Below are 25,414 nucleotides of genomic sequence, written 5' to 3' on the forward strand. Positions count from 1 at the left end.
GGGGGCTGTGCTTCCCAAGGCACCTGGACCCCAAAGTGTGGAGGCCCCAGATCCTGGGCCAGGTCCTTGAGACAAGTGGCTATGTGCCCTGGGCGCCTGGGACACGTTCCAGGAGTCGGGTGTGTGCTGAGCTGGGGTGGCCCCAGTCTGGCTGCCCGACCTTCAGCCACAGGCCCCCCCACTCTTGGCATTCCCTCCCCGAGGGATGTCACACCACAGGTCTCATTCTGGTCTGCCCTGCCTGCCTCACTTTTTGTCATGTGCTCTCTAGTTTACATTCAGGTGATATTAAAGGACATCCTGAATGTGAACGCACAGTAAAACTCTCAAGTCCTTTCCGGAGTTACAAGAACCAGGACTTCACCAGATTTTGTTTTCTTACCCCCCCCCCCCCGTGTGGACCTGGGGTCACTAACTTGACATGTAAGTCCTGCCGAGTGCAGGGGCTGTGCTCGTCCTGCTTCCCAGGTGGGAAAAGTACAAAAGCAAACCCACCTCTGGACGGTGCTGAGGGTGCCTGGAGGAGAGGAGGTTTGCAGGGCACCCTGCCCTCAGAGAAAGGGGCGCCCATCAGAGCTGATGGAGGGGCGCACGTTTGTTTGGCAGATGGGTGAAGTGGGGGTGGGCAGGGAGCCTTCAGCAGAGCGCCTGACATGTGCAAAGAGCAGGCGGGCCAAAGGCACTTGACTGCTCAGGAAACACCCGGCCACACTCAGGCAGGTAGCAAGCAGTCCGGGCAGGGGACCAGCGTTGGCTGGGGAAGTGGGTGCGCGTGGGAAACCCTCGTGCTCCTGTGGGGGCAGAATGGTGACACCTTCCCAGACGGCACTGCCACCACGGGGATGATGCTGGTGCCAAGGAAGCAGAAGGGCCAACTGTCCAACGTCACAGAGGTCGGCAGAAAGGTAAGGAGCGCTGACGAGAAGTAAGGCGTTTGGGGTCAGCTGGAGAGCTCCGCCCACTCCAGAGCTCCAAGTGGCCAGAGAGAGCGCCCGATGCTTTATGGGAAGCCCGGGGCTCAGATGTGTATGTGAATTTTCTGTTACGCAGTGGGTGGGTCCAGGACCACACGGGGGACCTGGAGTCGGCCCACGAGGCACTGGTTGGTGACTCCCTGTGACAGGCAGCTCCTTCCAGCAGCCACCCTGACTGACATCTGCTGTACGAGGCCACCAACTGCTTTCGTGGCTCTCAAGGCCCCTTTCTGAGTGGTCACACATGGTTGTGGCCTGTCCCTGCTGCCGGAGAACAGGCAGGTGTCTCAGCGGCAGGCGCAGTGAAGCCATGCAAATGTTTACTTTTCACCAGGATGCAACTGACACCAGCCGGATCCAGGAAGCCCGAGAAAGTCAGTGGCTGAGGCGGGGAGAGAAGTGTGTCCCCGTGGCCTCCTAGCTATTAGCCTTGACTGCCGGGCAGCTGCTGGGTTCCAAAGGCCATTCCGGGAGCTGTGATCTGGAATCAATCTCTTAAGACACACAGAAAAGCGTGGGGCCTGGGGGGGGGTGGACTCAGAGAAGAGGAAACCCAATGTGAGTGGGGTAGGGCAGGGTCTTGGTATGCCTGTCCTCAAATACAGGCAAGGGTTGTTTGGTAGAAGAAGGGAATCAACTTCTTTTGTGTGGAGCCAAGGACTGAACCCAGAGTTCAGAGGTGGGAGGTCCAGGTTGACAGCTGGACTTAAAGGGAGCAGGGCTTCCTAACCATCAGAGAGGTTTAAAGGCGGAGTCGGTTGCCTTTGGAAGAAGTAAGCACCCCGTCGCGGGAGGCAATCAAGCGCATACTAAGCGGCTACTGTTTGGGGGTGACGGGGATAGAGAGGAGGGCTGCCTGGGATGTACTCTGGAGTCTCCTCTGTCCTAGAAGTTTTGTGGTTGACTTTATTAGCCACAGCTCATGATGTTTGATGGGCCTGCTTTGTTGAGGGGGGTGTGTGTCTTGTTTTGTGTGTGTGAGGGGGGGAGGGTTGAATTAGAAAATACATAGAGATGTCAGAATTCTGCTTCCAGGGTAGACATGGGACTGGGAGCTCTCAGCAGAGGAAACGTGGTGAGTGGAAGGTCACCCAGCAACTCTGGCACCACAGAGGGGCAGGGGGCAGGGGTCCTGGGCCGTGGTCTCCTTATGGCCTCCGGGAAGGGTACGCGCTGGGCTTCTGAGAGACAGAAAGGAGAACGGGCAGAGAGAGGACCCAGGAGCCTGGTATTAATAAGAAGTCAAATGGCTGAGTCACTGAGCTAATTTCTAAGTCTGAAGGTAGAAGGAAAGGAAGACAGAGGCGGGAAGGAAGGGATACCCCAGACCAGTGGTCAGCAAACCGCAGCTCACGAGCCACATGCGGCTCTTGAGCCCTTGAGTGTGGCTCTTCCACAAAATACCACGTGTGGGCGCTACCTCGATAAGGAATGTACCTACCTATATAGTTTAAGTTTAAAAAATTCGGCTCTCAAAAGAAACTTCAATCGTTGTACTGTTGATTTTTGGCTCTGTTGACGAATGAGTTTGCCGACCACTGCCCCAGACAATTAGAAAGTAATGAAGGCTTTGCAAAGACCCCGGGTGACCAAAACCACAGGAGAAGTCTGGGAAGTGCCGATCCGCGCTGGTAGAGACTGCTCTGCGGCAGCCAGGCCGCCATCCTTCGCCTGGCTCGCCCCTCGCGCCGGACAAGGGCAGCTCCGAGCCCCGGACACGGTTAGAAGAGCAGAGGGCTCCCCACTGGCTCCAAGCGGTCTCCTTCAGTCCCAGCTCCGCTGCCCATGAGCCCACACTCGTCACTGCCTCTGAGTGAGGACGGGGAGTCTCGGAACAGAAGCGAACGTCAGGCATCGGGTCACCCATTACACAGACGGGAAAGCTGAGGTCCCAGACGGGATCCTGTGCCGAGTGCAACAGGGAAGACGAGGGTCCGTTCACTTTCTCTCCTGAGCTCACAGACACGGCTCCTGCTGCTCAAGTCAGAGTTTCCACGTCCGCCTATGTCCACCTTCCCTGGGCATTCATACGGGCATCTCTTCAACTCTGTCGCCAGCTTTGGAGGAAGAGAGGTATCTCCTGTGTCTCCTGCCTCACATACCATAAGTCACCTTCTGGTTGACATGGTGAAGTTCGAGGATTGTCCTTAAGAACAATCAAACTCTGCGTTCTGCCCTTCTCACAGACCCCCGCAGAGAGCAGGTCCACTGGTGGCCGGTTCTGGGGACCGGCCCTTGGAACTGACCCAGTTGGTCTGACTGGAAGACAGAAAGCGGCCCCAAGACAGACGGGTGTCCCAGCAGGACGGCACACGGCAGGCCGTTCTCTGAGCCGGGACGGTCACATCTGTAAAGAAAGCATGTCCATTTACTCTTGAAATATTTCTTTGTGTTTTGTAAGAGCCGGGAAGTGTCCCCAGATGGCTCCTTTAGAGTCACCATCACAACCGGCCTTTGCCTTCCTGCCAATCCTCCTCTTCCTGCCTGGGAGGAAGGTCCCAGCCTTCCTCCTCACCGCCCCTCGTGGCTCCTGGCGACTCTAGAGCCCCCTGACCAGGTCCCTGCTCCACTGCTGCCCACCGCTTTGCACTCGGAGGCCGGACAGACCCTTAAAGTACAACTTGGGTCACGTGCTCGCCAAAGAAAGCCCTCAAAGGCTTTCTCACCGCGTGGAGAGTAAGCACCATCCTCCTCCATGTGGCGGGAAGGTGCCTGCCAATCAGGCCACGGCCCATCTCTGCACTTCCTCTGGCACAGACATAGCCCCGTCGACCTGAATCACTCTGCCTTCTCTCATCTGCTGGCCTCTCGCCTTGGGAGGCCTCAGAGGGGGCTTCCAGCCAAGGGCCCTTCAGGGCTTTCTAAGTTAGCCAATCACTCAGGTAGTGTCTTCCAGTGCTTGTCCATATCTATTGATATTTATTTGCTTATTTGTTTCTAGACTTTCCCCTGCTTGAGTTTGAGTAGGGACTTCATCTGTCTTGTGTCCCAGTATGGCTCTGCCTCATAGAACTGTTCCTGATACCTGACAGCTGCTCAGGAAATACTTGTGGGAAGGAAGGAAGGAAGGAAGGAAGGAAGGAAGGAAGGAAGGAAGGAAGGAAGGAAGGAAGGAAGGAAGGAAGGAGGGAGGGAGGGAGGGAGGGAGGGAGGAAGGAGGGAGGGAGGGAGGGAGGGAGGGAAGAAAAAAGAAAAGAAAAAAAAAGAAAAAAGAAAAGAAAAGAAAAGAAAAGAAGGAGGTAGGGAGGGAGGATGGAGTGACTAAGTCTCTTCTATCTACATATTCTAGCTGCTTTTTAGCCTAAATAGAGTAACAGTTAAAAGAATTAACTAAGGGCTTTAAGGCCTCAGAAGCAGCAATATTCGGGGGCACGTTGGGGGGCTGGAGAGCCCCCAAGTTTCATCTTCCACACAACCAGCCATGCCACCTGAGGGTAGGGCGACAGGAGTGGAGTGGGGCAGCTGCCAGCAGGGCGGCGATCTAGATGGAAGATGAGATGCCTCTGCCCTCACAGGCTTGCAGGTGCGGGGCGGAGGGGCTCTGGATGGCAGCCCCTGTCATGTTAGCATTGTCCCCAAATAATTGAGAAGCAATGAAAGGGTTGGCGGGATGCAAATATTTAGGCCAGAGAAGGGGATAAAATTTCTCTCCTTCGGCCCTTGAGTCTCCTGCAGCACATTCACTCAACAACCAGCTGGAGGTTGGCACTTGGGCCATGACAGGTGGCGGCTTGGGATGGGTGGAGGCTGGTTCCCGGGAAGCGGGATTGTGCGGGGGCCTCTGTGCTCCCGAGAGCGGACGCCTGCGTGTAGACACGGGCTACACACGCGGCTGCCCCCCCCCCCCCCGCACTCCCCCTTCCCCAGAGAAATCTCTTGTAACCAAGAGTGAAGACACTGGACAGCCTGCCTTGGGGGGCTCCCCACACTGGGGGTGGGCAAGGGGAGGCACATAGGCTCCGGTTTGGGGTAGGGCACAATGAGAATGGGGACTGGGGGGTCCCTGCCAAACGTCAGGTTCTGTGACACCCAGATGAGACCCATTGCCTGCTAACAATCAGGTGCCCTCAGATCATGGGGGGAGGGGGGGAGAGGATGGGGCGACTGAGGCAGCGCTCAGCTCGGCAAGAAAAAGTCAGTTCCCCGGGGCTTTTACTTATAACTTTGTTTGCAGATAGCGAGCCTTTTCCGTCCGGCTCCTTGTCCCGATCTTTTCTGCCTGGAACAATCACATTATTTAATTAGACGAGTGAAGTTACCTTAGATCAATTATACTTTTTTTTTTTTTCCTCTGTGTAATTTCCAAAGCTTAATATCTCCATTCAGGCCCAGCCTGGGGGACAGGTTGTCTAGCAGAGTCCTAAACGATTTCAGCCCTTAATTCAATTGTACTTTTACCACAGCCTGGGCAGCGAACATAATTCTTTTATCCCTAAGATGTCTCATTAGCAATAATCTAATAGCACATATTAAAATATAGGTCACCGAGGTGGGCTGCCAAGTGGAAGACTTGTCATAACTTTGAAGGCTGGACAGCTGTCTCCGTGCCCCCAACAGCACACCGCTCCCGTCCTGGGCTTCATTCTAAAACAGTCAACTCAACCAGAACGGTTGACTTTCTGTAGCTCAGGGTTAAGGACTTACCCTGGCCAGGAACTAGAGCTCACATCTCTCGCTGTGAAGAGTGGTGTGTGTGTGTGTGTGTGTGTGTGTGCGGGGGGGGGGGGTCATTTTCTTGCCAACGTGACGGGGTGGCAAAGATCCCTGAGTTCAGGCATTTGGGGCTGGGGCCCTGGCCTGAACTGAGCCGCCAACGTGCAGAGTGACCTGGGGGTACGGCTCTTACGCTCTCTGGCCTCAGCTTCCCACCTGCCACCAGGGGAGGTGGTGGAGTTGGGTCCACCGTTTCCTCGACGCTGCTTGTCTTACTTAGTACACACTCGACATTTCCTTTAAATCAACTCGCTCCTCTTAATTAAATACGTTTGTTTTAAAAAGGAAGCCCAAGGATCAACATGGAAAAATCTCAAGAACACTCGCGGAAAGCTCCATGCAGAATGACACCGTTTGTATAAACTGCAAATATGCGCGAAATGATGCTTTCTATTGTTTAGACAGGCCGACCGAGTGGATGCCACAGAGGTCTGGATGTGATTTCCTCTGGGGAGGAAGAAGGAGATGTTGATGGGGCGGGGCAGGGGGAGGGAGAGTCCAAGGGGGACTTCTGTGGTGCTGGTCATTTTTTAATGGCCTTGGTGGTGCTTATATGGGTGTATTTACAAGTTAAAAAGTACACGATGATCAGTGTACTTCTCTGTGTGTGTTAGGCCTCGTAGACACACACACTCATAAAAGATAATCTTGGGAACACACACACACACACATATATATCTGATGAAAACATATAATACATGCATACAGGTTGGGAATAATCAGCCGACTCTAAGGATGATGTCTGGCCTGGGGAGGTCGGAAGGGAGAGGAATGGAACTGAGCAGAGATACGCAGGTGATCTCAACCATGTTCTCGTGTCTTAAGCCAGCTAGTTGTTTGTTATATAATTGTCTATATTTTTACCTAAGTCTGAACTATTTCATAGTTTTTAAATCCTAAAGTTAAAGGTAATAAATAATGAAACAGCCTTTATGTCACTATTGTAAATCAAAAAGCAGTATCACATGCCATCACTAGACGGTACATGTGAAAATACATGCGACCAGAAGAAAATGCTGTTATTCAAATGTGGGCTGAAGACTCTGTCCCCAGGCCTGGCTTTCTGCTGTTGAAATGACTTGTAAAGGAGAGAAAGGCACTGCAGACAGGTTAGACCCGACTGAGACTTGCTTCTTCAATAATCAGGGTCCAAAGGACATGGAAGTGGGGTCGTCCTTTCTCCCTGAAGGACTCAAAGCCATTAAATGCTTGTGAGGCCTGTGAGGTCTTAAACCACCGGCCATCTCATCGACCTGCTGCGCGGCTCCACTTCAGGGGAGGGCGGCGAGGTCCCGCTGAGCTCTGGCACTCCTGGCTTCTGGGTGGTTTGGGGGCCTGGGGGGAGAAGAGGTGTCATCTGGAGTGGGGTGGGTGACCCTGGGCAAGACAAGACATTTAATCACTGTCAGCATTCCGTCTTCAGCCTGTGAAAATGGAGATAATCGTAGTGAAGGTTGCATGGCGTCATGCTCAGCGTGACTCCCGGAACCGGCACCGGCTCAGTGAATGGAAGGACCGCCGAAGGACAGCAAGTGTCTGTGCTGTGTCCGGAACCGGCACCGGCTCAGTGAACGGAAGGACCGCCGAAGGACAGCAAGTGTCTGTGCTGTGTCCGGAACCGGCACCGGCTCAGTGAACGGAAGGACCGCCGAAGGACAGCATGTATCTGTGCTGTGTCCGGAACCGGCACAGCCTCAGTGAACGGAAGGACCGCCGAAGGATAAGAAATATCTGTGCTGTGTCCGGAACCGGCACCGGCTCAGTGAACGGAAGGACCGCGGAAGGATAGCAAGTATCTGTGCTGTGTCCGGAACCGCACAGGCTCAGTGAATGGAAGGACCGCCGAAGGACAGCAAGTATCCGTGCTGTGTGCAGCGCGTGCCACCCACTGCTGAACTGCTGCATGGTCACGACGCAGTCGAGCCTTACAGCCACCCCAGGAGACGGGGACGAGGGTGAGCCCCCCGGAACAGGAGCAGAAACTGAGGCGCGCGTCAGCCCAACGTAACACAGCTGGTGAGGGACACAGCCAGGGTGGGAAGCCCCAAGCAGTTAGTATGGAGGCTGAGTGTCACTATGTCTGCTCCTCACGTGAGGGAGGCCAAGGGGTCGGGGTCTCCTAAGAAATGAGAAAGGGAGGGTGATGGCATTCACCATAGAGAGTGCCCTCAGAGACCTGCTTTGCATCCCAGGGGCCCCAGGTACAGAAGCAGGAGGGGGCGGGCTTCGCCAGGACGGGTCTCAGGCAGGCGCTCTCTGCGCGAGGTCCCCGGAGTGTGGACCACTGCCCCTGCCGCCATCCCCAAGCCGCTGGTTCCTGGGGACGACCACCAGCTCCTGCGGGAAGCAGTCTCTTCCAGCGTTTGGCCTCCTTGTAGACAAGCCTGTCAGGCTTCACAACGATCACGCTGATGAGGGTGCAATTCCCATCTCCATCCCCTCCTGCCCCGATCCACACGCCTGCTCTGGGGGGTTTCCAGCTGCTCCTGGTACCTCCAGGACTGTCCCTGAGACAGTGAGCACACAGCAGCCTCTCTCCCTTCCGTGCCCTAGAGGGCGCCCGTTCTCGCCTCCCCGAGAGAACGCAGGGCAGCCGGGAAGGGGCTGTGCCTTGTTTTTTGCTAAGTCTGGTCAGAGCATAAGGGGAGAAGCCACGGCACTGGGCACTGGGAAAGAGGGCGCTTAGGTTGGGCAAAGCCAAGTGCAAATCGTTACGGCCACTCTCAACCTGGTTCCGAGCTTACGAAAGGTTAAGTCACCGCTACTGGGATTGTTTTATTTAAACAGGACTTGAACATGCTGCAAAATGTGCAGATTCCTGATTCTCATTGCAGATCTTCCAAATTCAAATTTCTGGGGTGGGGCCCAGCAGCCTGAACTTAAACAATGAGCTAGAATGGCGTGAGCCAGGGAAGGCGAAGAGGCAAAGGTTCTCTAAGAAGAAGCTGTGACCTTCGAGGATAGGACCTCAATTGTTATTACGAAGCCTTGATAAATGGGTCCCTTCCTATGGTGTTACCAAAGCCTTTCCCACTGATTATCTTAACTAATATACTATCCCCCTTTTACAGGCGGGGAAACTGAGGCTCAGAAGCGCAAGGTCACCTGGCGGGTCAATGGTGAAATCAGGCCTTTTTTTTTCTTTTAACTCCCCAGGCCACACTCATAATCGTCATGGCAACCAGTATTTATTTTATCTCACTCTTGGAATTTGTAAACCTCACTGAAAATTCTGCAGAAGCTCCTGCCTCCCACAGACAGAGAGAGAGGTGAAACTTTTGGAAACAAGAAGAAGAAGTAACACATGTGCTATAACCCAGGCACTGTCCTGAGTGCTTTACATGTGGTTTTTCATTGGATCCTCTCGAGGAGTCTATGGAGTAGATACTGTTATCACCACCATTCTACCCATTGTACAGATGAGGAAACTGAGTAGGAGAACTTGGCCAAGATTTCACAGCTAGTAGGATACACATTCAGGCAGAGAGGCTCTAAAGCCTATGCTTTTAGCCCTTGTTCTGCAGGCTGCAGAAAAAGCTGAACTTGGTCAGTTTCCTAGGCTCAGATATCAGAGGCCAGTGAGATAAGCGGGAAGGGGTGGGAAGGTGGCTGTAAGTATCACTTGGGCCCCTGTTTATTACTGGACAAGCCATTGGGAAGTATGCCTTGGGGAATAAAAAAAAAAAAAGAGCTCAGAGCTTAGCAGGCAGTCATTTTAAAGGATTTAGTGATGGATTTCATGCAAGAATCTGCAAATCCCCTAAAACTCTATTTAAAATTTTGTGTACATTTAAGAAGGCAAGCACATGGAGTTATGTACTGTGTTCTTGGGTAGGAGGGAGACTGAACGCTGTGAGAACGTTAGTTTTCCCTTAATTGAGCTATAGATTCAATGTAATCACAGTGGAAATTCCAAAGGGATTTTTCATGGAACTCAGCAAGCTGGCTGAAATCTGTAGGAAGGAACCTTGCCAAGACATTTCCAAAGAAAAAGAGCTACGCTGTCTTTCCCCCTGGGGTAGGAAAACTTAGTAGAAAGTAGTGTTTGTCTATTTTCCCAGCTTTACTGAGGTACAGTTGACTCATAAAACTCTATATATTTCAAGTGTACTACCTGATGATTTGATATCCACGTACATTGTGATACGATTACCATAAGATCTACTCTCGGCAACTTTCGAATCTACAATCCAGTACTGTGAACTCTACTCACTATGCTGTACCTTGGACCTCAGAATGCACCCATCTGTTGACTAGACGTCTGTACCTCGAAAGCAAGGTCGATGAAGACAATGTGATATTTATTGCTCAGGCACAGCCAAATAGACCAATGGAGCAGGAAGAGGAGTCCAGAAACAAACCCACGTGTGCAAGGAAACTGGAACTGCAGCGAACTCCACCATCCTGGGTGAATCTCCAGAATGTTCCATTCAGCCAAAGAAGTCACAGAACAATATCAGTAGTGTGACTCCTTTTATATGAAGTTCAGCCGACAAAACTAAACAATGTGTTGTTAGGAACGTAGTCACAGGGGATTATGCTGTAAAGAAATGAGAGTTTGCTGACTTCAGGATGATGGTTCCCTTGCAGTGGGGGGCGGGGGTGAAGGGGTGCGTGGAGGGAGGGGCCCGTGGGGTCTCGTGGGGGATTGGGAACGCGCTGTTTCTTATTCCGGGAAAGGGGTTCTTGTGAGTTTGTATTATTAACAGTGTTTTAACTGTTCATACATGTCTTGTATACTTTTTCTTATATGTGTGAATTGTTACACTGAATTCAAATATGCGAGGTGGATGTGCGTATTTCTGGGAGAGACCTCGTGTCGTCCGCTCATCTAAGGAGCGCCGGGTCTCCTAGCAGAGTACACTGGGGCACGGAGATGTCCGCGGTCCAGCCCCGCTCGGAGATCCCAGCCCGGTCGTTGGCTCTCTCAAAGGGCCAGCTGACTACAGCCCCCTCTTTCCTGGAGAGGGACCCAGATGTGAGTCCTGTCACCATAACTCCTATGATCCCCTTAAGGCCAAAGGCTGTATTTTGGGGGCTAACACGGAGAAGGGAGGGGGCCCTTCTCTTCCAGGAGCCTGCGTCTCTTTGCCTGAGACCCCTCCCTTCCATCTCCTTCCCCAGCTCCTCTTGTCTGTCTTTCTTCTTCCCGTGGTCCTTCCCCATGTTGCTGACGGACGCGGCCCTGCCCCCGAAGACCAAAAGCAGCAGGGAGGGATCAGGATCTGGGGTGCTGACTCCCAGCCCCGTGCCCTTTCCGCCACACCACCTGCCACGCCGGTTCTCTTCTCCCCAGGGCCTCTGTCCCTGCTGCATCGTCATCCCACGGGGCCCAGAGGCTCGGCTGGGCTTGCATCAGTGCGTCATCGCAAGGATGCGTTTACACCTTTTGTAAGAAGAAGAGTCACGGCCCATTCCAAGGCTCTGTCCTGAGGGACAGGAAGGGGCATGCCGTCAGCTGGAATGAGGGAGGCAGGAGGAGCAGGTGTGTGGGCGAGGCAGGAGGGGAGGTCAAGAAATCCACCTGGGACGGGATGAGTCCCAGGTGCCTTTGGGACCCACGTAGAGATGTCCAGTCTGTAGCTGGATCCAGGCTGAGGATGTAAATGTGAATGTCAGTGATGGGCAGAAGTTTTTTAATGCTAGCGTCTGACCTTTCGGCAACAAGTTTAGTCCTATCCATCTCTCCTTCCAGTGTCTCTCATTTCATTCAGAATAAAATCCAAAGTCCTCCCGTGGCTGATTCAGATGAGCGAGTAAATTCAACGCAGCCCAGCCATGCCTCGGGGTCCTCACGCGATGGCGGTCAGTTGGGGTAGGGAGCTCAGCAGAGGGCAGTCTGAGGACTGAGCCACAGCTGAGTGGGTTGGAAGACTTGACAATCCCTGGAAGCTTTAGAGGGATGTGGATGAAGGAGACTAATTTCAGCTTATGGGGGTCTTTTATTTAGGGGACTTGTGTGCTATTTGCAATGACCAATGGTCCCAGGGCAGGTCAGCTGCAAGGACATATAGGTCTGTTGCCCCCTGATCCAAAAAAAACAAAAACAAGAAAAAGAATGAAGAGAAAGGAAGGAAACAAATATACGAGCACACCTCTCCTCCTCCCTGGCCTCAGTTTCCCCACCAGTGCAATGGGGGTACAAGTTCTGAGCATATCCTCAGGACACAGCCCTTTGGACCCCAAATGTCCCCCAGCCCAGCCGCCGTGTGTCAGGGTCTTGGCGTCCGTGGGGAGAGGGCCAGAGGTCTGAGAGCACCAGCCATTGCCTTGGCCCATGGCCTGTGTCACCACGTGCCACGGTAAGTGGAAGTGACGCCTCCACAGAGATCACATTAGCTCTGATAACGCTCTAGCCGCCTGCCCACCGCGTGCCCTCAGGCCACCTGGAGGGGCAGGATGCAGGGCACAGAGAGAAGCCACATGGCCCCACACTCTCGGAGCGGTGAGCGGGGATTCTGGACTAGAGATGGGGGGAGACGCCTTCCCCTCAGCCCAGCCCCAGCCTGGTGGCCTCCCTGCTGTCTCCCAGAAGTCTCCAAAACCACAAGGTGGGACTCTCAGGACATGCCGATGGGCCCTCTGAGTGTGTGTGTGTGTGTGTGTGAGTGTGTGTGTGAGGGGGGGGGCAGGGGGAGGGATGCCTGCTCTATCCCTGTAGCAAACACTCCCAGAGCCCCGCCCACACCCCTCATCATTGTCATTCACCGGTCCTGCCAATGCAGACTGGGCCCATCAGCTTCCTACAGCTAGTCCTTCTGCAGAAAGCTTTCTTCTGGTGACAGAAGTGTGTTCAGCCCACACACTAACCAAGCAGGTGTGCACACTGGGAACAGCCCGAGTGGACCAAACATCCAGCTCCCTCACCCGGGAATGGGACAGCCGTGGCCAGAGTTATACCGTCTTGCACAGGTCCCCAGCAGGACTGACACCAGCTTTCCACAGCTGAAACTGCTCCTTGATGTCCCCTCTACTGGTGTCCTTCCCTTCTTGCCAAACCTCCCCACTTCTCCACCAGGGCTACCAGGGGCTGCCTCCTCAATAAACTATTGCAATTCAATTCTTTGATCCAGGTTCTACTTCTGGAAGAATCCAACATTAACCCCCTCAACCAAAGACCCCAAACCCAACCAACAACTGAGATTTCTTAGTGCTGTTTTGTGCATATTTCGGAAACATGGCTAAGTAACAGGACATAGGCACTGTCTTTCTGTTGGCGGGGAAGTCACACAGATAAAAATACAAAGCGGTATAAAGGAGTTGACTCTGTTGTGGGAGGTGGCTATCAGGGAAGGCTTTACAGAGGTGGTGACATCTGAAGTTTTGGAGGATGAATAAGAGTTCTCCAGATAGACAATAGGAAGATGAAAAGTGCATACTACAAAATCCAGAGGTATCAAAAGGCACAAGTTATCCAGGAAACTATTAGAGGTAGAGTATCCCCCATGTTGCTAGAGAACAAAGCATATTTTGGAGGTGGAGAAGGGTGTGCAGGAAGAATAAGGAAAGAATTAAAATATCTAGAGATGTAGTTAAATAGGAAGAATCTTGTCTGAATTGCTGAAGGTGTTTAGATATTATCTTTAGAAAGACTGGTAGGTTTTAAAAAATTGTGGGTTATCTTTTTCTGATTGCTCGAGTATCAAATGCTCATTGTCGAAAAGTTGGCAGATAAAGAGAAGTAGAAAGAAGCAAATGAAATGACCTCAAACCGAGAGTTAATTAAATCACATTGATGTGTTGCTGTCTCTTGGAGGACTTTTACGGGATCAGATGAATTTTAAAAAGAGCTCTGGCTGCCAGTGGATATCATGTAGCTGGTGAGACACTGGTCATGGGTGACCAGCTGGAGGGCTGTGACAGGTGACGGGGTCTTCCAAGGGGATGCAGCCACAGTGGGATTGCCAGGGCTTCACAGAGCGTTCAGAGGTGAGAGTTTTAGAACCAGTGGATGGGGCGGGGCGTGGACAGCAGGGGAATGTGATTACTAGAGAGAGTCTGTGTTCATCCTTAAACTGGTGGAACGGACAAGGACTGGGAGACGAGATCTGGGTTTTCATCTCTACTGTGTCGCTTCCAACCTGTGGGACTTCAGACAGGTCTTTTGAACCCTCAGGGCCACAGGTTCCTGACCTGAAAAATGAACTATGATCCCGTTCCTGTTTTGCTCACAGGTCCACCAAAGTCATCCCTGGGTCAGTGAAGATGAACAGTCTTGATGGTGGGAGCTGGTGGTCCCAGGCTCTCCTCCTGGAACCTCCGCTCATTCCTTTCCCTGACCTTCTTCCCTCAGTCGTCAGCCCCCAGAGGCCAGAACAGACCCAGCGCCTCACTGGCTTCCCCTTCCTCTCCTCTCTGCATCCTTTGCAGTGGACATTTGTCATCCTGGTCCCTCTGGTGAAAAATGCTCTAAACACTCCCCCTGCAGCCCCATTAATTCATTTATTTTACATCCTAATTGGTGCCTTGGTATGTGTTAGGTACTAACAATACAATGCACGTAGGACAGTCCAAATCCCTGCCTTCATGGAGCTCATCCACCACCCAAGACGGAGACAAAAAATAAACAAACACAAATTTGGATAGTGACGTCATGAAGGGGATACAATAGGGTGACGTTGTAGAGAGCGAGGGTGTATTTGAGATCGGGCAGAGGAAACAGCAAGTGTAAAGATCCTGGGGTGGGTCTGAGCTTGGAATGTTTAAAGGTCAGCAGGCCTGGACTTATCCATACTCATGCCCATCTGCTTAAGTGCTCTCACCTCCAGGAAGCCTTCCTGGATCACCACTCCGACCCTTACCTGCTGGCTCAGGTCCACCCAATTTCTACCCCCCCCCCCCCGTGGTCACAACCAATCCTGCCCACACTCGGTTGTGATTGACTCTTTATACCCTGAGCTGTTCGCTCTTTGAGGGCAGGGATTCCCATTTCCACGGCCCTGCTAGCCAGCAAGGTTCAGGTATATTACAGGTGATCAGCATCCGTGTGATGAGTGGATAAGTAACCAATAGGCGAATGCGTGAGTGAGTGAATGAATAACAACAGATCTAAGTGGCTCACCCCTTTACTTGTTCAAATGCCCCTTTCTCAGGTTCCCTGACCAAACAGCACCCCCTCTCTTCCCACCACCCCCCATTCCCTTTCCAGGCTCTGCCTTTTCCCCAGATAATGTATTTATTTATGTCTCTTGTTTCCCCCCTCTCCCCCTGACGGAATGTAAACTCCACCATGTCGGGGATTGTTGAGGAGATTGTTCCCCCATGTGTCCGCAGAGCCTGGGGCAGCGCCTGGGGCACAGCAGACATATGCAGAAGTGAGTGAGTGAAGCGGTGACCGCAGGACTGACTAGACGCGTGAATAATAGTTCTCATCCTCGGAAGCAGAGGTCGCAATCTCCAATGGCTCCCTAGCCTGCTCATAGCCAGAGATGCAGGAGTCAGGGCTGGGCTGTGCCCTTTCCACCCAAGCCAGCCAAATAAAACCCACCCCACGGCCTGCCAGCACCGCCTTGCCGTCCTAGGAACTGGGCTGAACGTTCCTGTGCTGTTGATATTGGAACTCGAGCAGGGTAGTTCAAGACGTCTGCCACAGTGACAGAGCTGGTATTGAACCGAGCCATTTGTTCTCTCCGGTCTTCTCCAGCCCCCCACCCCCACCCCCGGCCCCGCTCAGAAGTCAGAAGCGACTCAGCTCCTAGTTCTGGGAGTCCCTTTCTCTTGCCATGGTCGGAGGCCAGAGCCAGGTGCCCTGAGAGCTGCGTCTAATACCTCGGTGCGTGCTAGAGAGGGGAAGCGGGCCCAGATCCCGCGACTCGCGGGGCGCCGGGCTCCCGCCACCTGCAGAGCCCGCGCCGCGCCCCCGCCCCTCCCCGGCCTCGCTGTCACTCTCCATTAGCGCTAACAGGCTCCAGACGGAGCGGCCCGGCGCTGGGCTAATGCAATCGGCGCGTTACCTGGGGCGCAGGCTACATTACCAGCCTGGCCCCTGCCCAGCGCGGCCAGAACCAGCCAGCCGGCGCCCCGCCGGCCGCCCCGCGCCCCCAGCGCTCGTCGGGCTGTGCCCGAGCGCCACGCGGTGGAAGTTGGCCCTAGCGAGGCGAAGTGAGGCAAGTCCCGGGCGCGCAGGGCGCACGACATCCGAGATCCTGTTGCTGCCGGACATGTGAGTGTGCCCTGCGCGCGGGACCGGGCTAGATGAGCCGGGGAGACCGGCGAGTTTGGGGCGCGCAGAGCTGGAGTGCCAGCGAGTTTGACGTGCAGAGATGTACGTGTCCCGGGAGACTTCTGGGGCTGTTGGAGGTGGTGCAGACCCGAGCTGGGGGGAGAGGGCAACCCTCTACACCGGGCGGGTCGCTGCCTGGGAAACCCTGGCTTCGCAAACCTCGTCGTTTTAAGACCGGGAAGGAGCGGTCAAATGAGGGAAGGGCTGCCAGGTCCCGAGCTGAATCTACGGGGTGGGCGGGAGCGGTCTCCGCCTCTAAGTTCCGTCACAAGCCGGCGCGCCACTACCTCTGTTTCCAAATTGTTCCAACAGACACACGCCCTTTTCTGGGAACCCTGCGTCTGTTCAGCGCGCGCTGACCGAGGTATCCCCGGCGATCTCGGGCGATTCCTGGAGGCACGACCAGACCGGAATGGCCCAGTGACCATATCTTTTCCTTTAATCCAAACAGAGCTTCGGCGTGTTCCCAGTACCGGTGACGTCCCTCCCGCCAGCCGCACCCATGCATCTGGCGCGGATGAACCCGCAGGTGCAGCCCGAGGCGGACCCAGAGTCCGCGCAGTCCCTGCGGCCGCGCAAAGCGGCGGAGCTGTTGGTGGTGAAAGAGCGCAACGGCGTCCAGTGCCTCCTGGCGTCCCGCGGGAGCGACGAGCAGCCCCGGGAGACCTGGGGCAAGAAGATCGACTTCCTGCTGTCGGTGGTCGGCTTCGCGGTGGACCTGGCCAACGTGTGGCGCTTCCCCTACCTCTGCTACAAGAACGGCGGCGGTGAGTCCCCCTGATGGGCTGGGGGTTTGGATTTGGGACGCTACCTGCCGGCAGCAGTGTCTGGGAGAGGAGCTGGGATACACACGAAGGAGCGGGATCACACTGGCAAGTCTGGGGTGCAGGAAGGGACTGGACAGGGCGCAGGGAGAAAGCACACGTCCCTGGTGGAAGAGGGAAATTGAGGCATGAACTTGGACAGTGATAGATAGGCACATAGGTGGAAGGAGGGAATCCGGCACCAGGCTGGGTGAGGACCTCTGACTTTTCATGGTTCACAGGGAGGGAGGGAGAGATTTGGAGAGCTCTGGAAACAGTGGCAGGAGTGCACAAGAGGTGACAACCTGGCATACAGTGTCCCTTAACCAGCACTCCAAGCTTGATAGAGGATTTGGGCTTCCTGACGGCACTTGGAAAGCCCTGCGCTCTTGGGACAGAGACACACAGAGAGAAGCTGGTGTCAGAGAGAACCCCACCTGCAGTTGCTGAGGTTTTGCTGGAGGGTCTGGTCCTTTGGGCTTCCTGACGGCACTTGGGAAGCCCTGCGCTCTTGGGACAGAGACACACAGAGAGAAGCTGGTGTCAGAGAGAACCCCACCTGCAGTTGCTGAGGTTTTGCTGGAGGGTCTGGTCCAGAGGGCACAGCCTAGGAGAGATTGGCCAGGAGATCCCAAGAACTGGCCTGATCCTGGAGGCAGGAGGCCTGGCGAATTGGGACAGAGCCTCCACCTGCTGGGGTCCAGGCCACACGGCAGGATGGAGGGGGACATGGTCCTGGAAATAGCAGCCAGGCTCTCTCCTTCCTGGTCCTGCTGGGTGACATACCTCCTTGCCCTGGGATGAGAGCCTAGGGACCAGCTACAGCCCAACCTGGAGGCAGAGCCCTGGGGGAAGCAGCCCAGGGGATAGGCTACTGGGTCCTAAAGCCCTCACTCATTTCTCAGGACCTGTGCTCCTGGGGGCCCAAACCACTCAGCCCCACCCCTGTGGCTGAGATGAAGTAAGGGGCCCTGAAGAGAGCCCTGGGGAAAATGACCTAGAGGCAGAAGTAGGTGAAGGGGGCCCAGTTCTGGAAACCTCTCCACGCCCTGGACCATCCTGCTTGGCAGGGACTCTGGCTCCGGACTCCAGGGGGTCAGAGGGTTTGGAACTGGGCGTGGGGACCCGAGACCCAGCTGTTTGTATAATACAGTGTATAATAGACACTTGCTTTGTGCTTTGGGTGAGAAATGGGATAAAGGGTTCAGACAGAGGTGACTTTTCCACGTTTGGCTGTTGCAGCTTCTCAAGGGCTTCAGGTCAGGTTTAAACATTCTGGCTCTTCAGACCCAAGAAGGTAGGAAATACAGATTCAATGTTATTTAATGGGGAGATGATGAGCAGCCAGACTAAGAGGCCCTAGGTAGGCCGTGCCATCCAGCATGTCCTCAGTGGCCATAGGAAACTGCCGGTCTGAGATAGCAGAAGGCTCCATCAATAAGCAGCGATATTGAACAGGTTCTTTTCAGTGTGAGGCCCAAAGCTAGGCTCTGCTGCGGTCACCCAGGGATTAAGCACCCTGTGTGCCTGCCAAGAGCGCTAGTCACCTGGGGGCTCCATTGCCACACGCCACCAGTCATTTTCATTGTTTTAAGACTAAGTGTTGAAACCGAAAGCGTCCCAGATGGCCAGCTGGACTCATCAGCTAGATGGATACCTGGAGCTTTCACCAGCACCGCGTGCGCACCTGGCCATTGCCACCAGCACAGATAGGGAGTGCCTGCTCTGTGCAAGGCGACATAGCAGGTGCTTAGGGCACAGAACGGAGCAAATCTGTCCATGGTTCTGGCCTTTAAGCCAAGTTGTCCGGAAGCCTCCCCGCTCGGGCTTGCTAACCCCGCACACAGCCCACCCCGAGTTGTCTGGTCATTTGTCTCTTCGTGGGCCTGTCTCCTGAGAAAGCTGGGGCACCGGGAAAGCCGAGACTGTGGTTTTTCATCCCTGTATTTCTAATGCCCAAGATAAGGCGTAGATCCTAGGAATGTGGCAGAAGGTGCCCAAGAAGTTTCTGCAGAACGAACACCTTCGTGAAGTGGCCTGAGCCCTCAGAGATTTAGTGCGTCTCCAGAAATGGCAGGGCCCCTGGTGGTAGTTAACAAGTGAGGCACGTAGGCTGTGGGGTAGGGGTAGAGGGAGTGTCTGGCAGCCGGGAGATCAGGAGCCTGGATTCCGACTTCCAGCTGTGTGACTTTGGGTGACACTGTTTGCCTCGGTTTCCTCATCTGTCAAATGGAAATAACCGTGTTCAGCTCAGAGGCTTGTTGTGAGGACTGAATGTGCCCATGGGGAGCCTGGCACGGAGGATTGGGGAACCTGGCACGGAGGATGGCCTTCTACAAGGCGGCTGCTGCTCCGCTCAACATTGTCATGATAACAACCTGTGAAATGGGTGGGGGAGGTGACAAGGGCTCTCAAGGCCTGAGGAGGGGCTGCTCGGGGAAGACTGGAGGCCCTGGGCTGCGGTGGAGCTCAGTTCCTTGGGATGGGGAGGGATGGACAAGCCTGGAGGGAGAAAAGGAGATAATCTTGTTGTTCCAGAATGCACGTGGGATCACCTGAGAGACTGCGAGTGCGGGCTGAAGGGCCGGCTGGGAGAGATAAGGGTGGAGAGGCAAGTTGAGGCCCAGCCATGGAGAACCTGGACACCAGAGGCGGGGAAGTCTTGCCAGTGAATTCCCATTTCTGTAGGGTGTCCATGGTCGGTGCAACGCAGCAGGTCAGCCCCACTTCAGAGTTGGAGGCAGCTCCTTTTCTAACTCCCTCCTCACCCCGCGGGGGGATGCCCAGCGGGACCCTTCTGGGCTCCATCCCTGCCGAGACCTCCAAGTTGCTCCTGGTACATCAGTTCTCACCCAGTCATTTTGAAGTTAGCCCCAGAGATGGGCCCGAGGGCTGGCGGATGGGGATCCCGGCTTTGTGGAAGCAGCCGAAAGGCTGGAGTTTGAATCCCAGCTCTGTTACCCTGGGCATGGCACAGTCCTTCTCTGATCCCATGTTCCCTGATGCAGCGGGAGGTCAGCTGAGGTGACCCCTAAGCTCTGTCAAGCCAGGACTCACCTCTGCCCTGCTATTTGACAGCCCATGTGTTCTTCTGGTGCCAGAATTAACACGGTGACCTCCAAGTCTAGTCTTTCATGCTGTCCCAGATCCGAGGCTGTTTTGAAGCGATGAAGGTGCTGATAGTTTAGGCCGCCGGCTAATGTCTCCTGAACGAAGGGTTGGGAAAGGTCATCTGCCCGTAGGCCAGCTGCTGGGGTACATGGGTGTGGGAGGCTTCCGGTGGGGAAAGCCAGTCTCGAAAATCCCAGGGCTTTATTCAGAACCTCAAACCGGGAGGCGATGCCAGGCAGTGAGGCCATTTCCAGGGTTCCAGACTCCCCGATGCACCTGTGTTCTTGGGCCTGGCAGGGTGCTGGTTCCCAGGGAGTGGGCCCCATGCTGCCTCCCTGCCGGGGGAGATGCCACTGTGAATTGTCCTTTGCAAATGGCTGCTTCTATTTGAGACGTGTCATGCTGAGGCAGCTCTTTGGGTTGACAGTCCTGGGTTTGAATTCAGGCCTGACGTTTCCAGAAAGTGCGGTCCCTGCACCTCAGTTTCCCTGTGCATAAAAGAAGAATGGCTGTACCTTCCTGCAGGGTGACGTGATGTTACAGAAAATGTGTGCAAAGCACTTGAAACAGTGCCCAGCGCATCATAGGAGCTCAATAATGGAGTCGTTACTGTTATTGCTATTAGTCAGTGATTGCTGACTGCAGGTTAGACCCAGGAATAGTTCAGGGTCCTGGTTTTGGAGGGAGCAGAGCTGACTCTGAGAGGAAATTGATGAAGGGAAGTCAATGGAAGTAGTCACGCGTGGGCCCGGGGACTAGAGAATGGAGAGACCTCGCTCCGTGTTCCAACAGCTGACCTTGTCTCCCTGTGGTTTCCTCCCCTGGAGAAGGGGGTTTAACATTCTCCTCACAGTCATGGCACCCAAATGGGGTCCCATGTGCCTCTGGGTCCCAAATGGGGTCCCCCCTTCTCCAGGTAAGCTCTAGAGCTGAAGTACCCACGACCCTTGAGGGACTCTCTTGGCCAAAGTAGCTGGGTCTTTGAGGCTGGGTTAGGAGGGGGTGGCTGGGACAGAGGGCAGGAGTTGGCAAACTTCGTGCCCGCACATCTGGCCTGGCTCTAAGGGTGCTGTCTACACCCTAAGCTTGGGAAGCCAAGTTCAGCTCAGATGTCCATGAGCCAGCCAGCGGGTGTGACATTTCGGCTGACAAGTTTGCAGGAATGAGGCACTGACTGGGGGCTGAAGTGGAGACGTTAGGCTGAGGTCATCAGCATGATTTGGCCCATTACTCTGAGCTGGCCGGAAGATCTATATAGGGGCCGTGTCCAGCAAGACAGGATTTCACAGCGATGAATGTTATACCCTGCCCTGCGGTCCCCAGTCCAACTTCCTAAGTAGGGATTAGGTCACTGAGACTCTCTGGGAGGTGTTCCTGGCTTGCGTTCCTCTCGGTCACCTGGCCTAAGCATGAGTGGAGGACCCAGGGCTCTCATCAGCTGTGTGTAAGTCATGGCTGGCATTCACTTATTTAACCAAAAAAGTATTTACAAAGTGCCCATCACATGCCAGGAACATCAAGATGAGCAAAAGGCAATTCTTGCTTACCTTTAGGGAGCCCATAGTCTGTGGTAAGTGACCTAAAAGTTAATGTCGGTGTAGATCTTATTATTGGAGGTATTACATCCCAAACGAGGGAGGTGAGGTCCTCCTCTGTTCTTTGTGGGTTGTGTTTTCCTGTCATGAGCGTCCCAGACTCCTTCTAGTTTGTTTCTTTTAAAGAGACCAGGACAGAGGAGGTGGGAGAGCAGAACCTTCGAACAGCCATAGGGGAAGCCCCACTTTATTAATCAAAATCTGGTGCAGACCCTGCAAAGTCGACAGCAGAGGGGGGACTGTCACCCGCAGAAGGGTGGCCCCAACACTCATTTCCCCGGGTCCCACCCCATTGCCCTCCTTAGAGGAGGGGTGTGGGGGGGGTCCAGACCCTCAGGGACATGGTGTTCCCTTGCCGGGCTATTCCTGGGCCCCAGGCTAAGGCCCAGAGCTCAGCTGGAAGGACTGGAAATGAACGTGAGGGAGCAGCCCCGTGTGTGGGCCCAGACACGCCAGCCGTCCTTCTGTGTGGCGTTCCTTCTTAGAGCAGCAGGAACTTGTGTGGAGACTCCTGGCTGGTCCCTGTCAAGTGCGGGGGCGGGGGGGGGGGGGGAGAGGGTACCAGACCCCACGTTGTCACCTGTGCTTCTGACTAACCAGTTGTCAGTCAGAACTCCCCACCGTCCTGTCCTCAGATTCGGCCATTTGCTCCAACAGCTCACGGAACCCCGGGAAACACGTGTTCACGTTCACCTGTTTGTTAGAAAGGTTGCAGGTGAGCAGCCAGATACAGAGGTGCAGAGGGCGAGGTCTGGAGGACCCAAGGCACGGGAGCTGCTGCTCCCAGGGAGCGGGGCTGCACCAACTGCTGGCGCCTGAGCGTGTTCACCCACCTGGGCGTTCTCCAAACTCTGCAGTTCGGGGAAGGGGGGTGGGTGTGGCGGCTCCGTCACCGAGGCCTGGCCAAGTACTAACTCTGTCGTCAGCCCTGCTCTGTCCCCACAGGATGTGAGGGGGGGGGGGCAGCTGAGAGCTCCTAACTTCTCACTGTGGCTTGGTCTTTCTGGTGACTAATCGTCACCCAGGAGCCCACCAAGTGACTTCACTTCGATTCCAAGGAATCTAGGGGCTCTGCGTCAGACGCTTTCGTTATCCCCATCCCTCGGGAGATGAGAAGGATTTCAGGAGTTCTGTGTCGGTAACGCAGAGGGCAAATAAACATCTTTCTCACTGTGTCACGGGGGCCCTGCCCTGGGTCGTGGAGAGCCCCGTTCTGTCCCCCTCCTCTCCTCACTGGGGTCAGGGCTGAGCGGGCCTGCCCACCCGGGACACTGCCTCCCACCCCCAGTCACGCTGCGGGTGATGGGGCTTCGGGAGTCCTGCCCGGGCACCCCACCCTCTCTGGGTCTGTGTGGGCCTTTCACCTGGTCCCCCCTTCTGTAACACGGACCGGATGGGACACTGGCTCCACCGCAGCCTGAGGGGAGGCCGGGTCGCTGTCTGCAGACTGTGCCCCGAGCTCAGACGTGTGGGCACAGGAGTCCTGGCCGGCTTGGCCTGGGCTGAGGTGGGGAAAACGGGGCTCCCCTGTGCTTACCACTTTCCAGGGCAGAGCAGCGAGAGCTGAGGGCGCCAAGCTTGAACTTGACCCTGCCACCATTGCAAAGGTCTGGTTACCGAGGGAGGACGGTAGCCCGTGTCTCACGAGCAGCTGCAGCCTGACGGGTCCTCTTGAATTCTGTGGACACGTGCAGCGTGGACCTCAGTGTGTGCCCGTGTCCCCGGCCCGCAGGGGCCCCGCCGGCCTGCTGGGAGCAGCTGTGTCCTCCATTGTTGTCTTACTGTCCCTCTGCACTTGACATTCACTGTGCCCTGGGGAGGTCTGGGGAGGAGGGACAGACCCGGCTCCCCTGGGCACCGACCGAGATTTTGTGGGGACTTGGGTGAAAGGTACGGGAAGCAAGAGCCCGGTTCTGTGGGGTTTCGTCCTCAGTACATCGGGGTGTGGCTGGAGTTCAGTGTGTGGAGCCAGGCCCTCGACAGTCCGGGGAGCTGGTCCAGCGAGGTCTCAGGGGACCCTCCTCCTCTGCCTGCAGCCCCTCCCTGGCCACACCCCCTCCTGCTCCCCTCAGCTCCCCCCAGCCTGGGCCATACTGCCTCCTGCTGCGCCCCCTCCTGCAGGCATTCCCGCCCCTCTCCTGGGGTCCTCCTCACCTACCTAGGGTCTGCTCCAGCACACCCCACCCAGAACCTGGAAACCACTGGGCTTCCCTTCCTGGGGGCTCGGCATTTGCACAGAGGATGCCAGAAGCCCTCTGTGACCAGGAGGGTTCCTCGCTCATAGTGGGGTTCAGGCAGAGTGTGCTGGACTAGAGGTGATGGGCAGACTCTGTCCTTACTGAGTTCATCCAGAGGTCGCCAGTCAGACTCCTTGTCACAGTTAGCAGGTGTTTTCCTCGTGCATTTGTGTGAGCACGTCAGTGTGCAGAAGCATGTGTCCTTGGGCATGAGTAGGTACAGGTGTGCATTCATGCACTTGTCTGCGTGGTGGGGACTCCCAGGAGCTGAGACTCTCTGGGGGGTCTGTGCCCAGCCTGTGTTCCTCTCAGTCACCTGGCACTTGCACAGCCTGTGTTCCTCTCGGTCACCCGGCACCTGTGCCCAGGCTGTGTTCCTCTCGGTCACCCGGCACCTGTGCCCAGGCCGTGTTCCTCTCGGTCACCCGGCACCTGTGCCCAGGCCGTGTTCCTCTCGGTCACCCGGCACCTGTGCCCAGGCTGTGTTCCTCTCGGTCACCCGGCACCTGCATAGCCTGTGTTCCTCTCGGTCACCCAGCTCCTGTGCCCAGTCTGCGTTCCTCTCGGTCACCCGGCACCTGCATAGCCTGTGTTCCTCTCGGTCACCCAGCACCTGCACAGCCTGTGTTCCTCTCGGTCACCCAGCTCCTGTGCCCAGTCTGCGTTCCTCTCGGTCACCCGCCACCTGCGCCCACCCTGTGTTCCTCTCGGTCACCCGGCACCTGCACAGCCTGTGTTCCTCTCGGTCACCCGGCACCTGCACAGCCTGCGTTCCTCTCGGTCACCCGGCACCTGCACAGCCTGCGTTCCTCTCGGTCACCCAGCACCTGCGCCCACCCTGTGTTCCTCTCGGTCACCCGGCACCTGCACAGCCTGCGTTCCTCTCGGTCACCCGGCACTTGTGCCCACCCTGTGTTCCTCTCGGTCACCCAGCTCCTGCGCCCAGCCTGTGTTCCTCTCGGTCACCCGGCACCTGCGCCCACCCTGTGTTCCTCTTGGTCACCCGGCATCTGCGCCCACCCTGTGTTCCTCTCAGTCACCCGGCACCTGCACAGCCGAGCACCCAGAGAGCCAGGATCGAGTCTGTCGGCTCTCAGGCCCCGGGTGAGGCTGGTGGTGGCAGGCACCACCACGCGGGGCCTACAGCAGGGCGGTGGGAGGTGGCAGCTACAGGCCTTGCAAGGCAGTCACCTCTAGAGAGTGAGCCTGCAGTCCAGCCTCAGTGTCCCGGGAGCTGCTGCAGGGCTGTTTCCGAGAGAGGCATCCTCAGCTGACCTGTCAGCCCTGAAACCCCTTTCTGACTCTCAGCTCTGCCCTAGGCTTCCTCCAGATCTTTCTGCAAGGGGGCGTGGGCCAGCTTGCTGCTCGGTGTCCTTGTCCAGAAACAGACCCACGGGCTGCCGCTGCCGGGCAGCTTTCTGGTTTCCATTCATACTCGGCCGTTTCATCATTCTCGCGCGTTCTCGGCCCGTTTCCACCTGGAGCCTTGGCCGGCCCACATGCCCTCAGAGAGGAGGGCCTCAGGCTTGTGCAGACCTGTCGTTTCCCTGCCTTGGCTGGGACTACCAGCCGGCACACGAGGGATGCACTTCAGCTGGAACAATTTACAAACCCGTTGGCAGTGCTCCCCAGAGTTTCAGGGCTGAGAAAACTGACCGTTGTGAGACGCCTGGTTAATTGGCTGATGTTGGCTTTTTTCTTCCTTCCTTGTGGAAAGAACGTGGACTGGCCCCAGTGCTAAGACCTGAGCCGCGACTCC

General features: G+C 55.6%; 1 protein-coding gene across 4 annotated transcripts in view; it reads left to right on the top strand.

Moving 5' to 3' along the window:
* Window positions 1-745: 745 nt before the first annotated feature.
* Window positions 746-25,414, top strand: part of SLC6A2 (solute carrier family 6 member 2) — a 58,358-nt gene continuing 33,689 nt past the window's right edge. The window contains exons 1-2 of one of the 4 annotated variants that reach the window (XM_066349458.1): window positions 746-905; window positions 16,361-16,676. In XM_066349458.1, coding sequence (XP_066205555.1) covers window positions 843-905; window positions 16,361-16,676 — 379 coding nt within the window. In that variant the 5' untranslated portion in view covers window positions 746-842. Of the gene's footprint in view, window positions 906-15,376; window positions 15,460-15,728; window positions 15,850-16,243; window positions 16,274-16,360; window positions 16,677-25,414 lie in introns of those variants that run through there. The other 3 variants (XM_066349459.1, XM_066349460.1, XM_066349461.1) reach the window with 3 other exon arrangements.

The sequence above is a fragment of the Saccopteryx leptura genome, chromosome 9, assembly GCF_036850995.1.
Source record: "Saccopteryx leptura isolate mSacLep1 chromosome 9, mSacLep1_pri_phased_curated, whole genome shotgun sequence".
Classification (NCBI taxonomy): domain Eukaryota; kingdom Metazoa; phylum Chordata; class Mammalia; order Chiroptera; family Emballonuridae; genus Saccopteryx; species Saccopteryx leptura.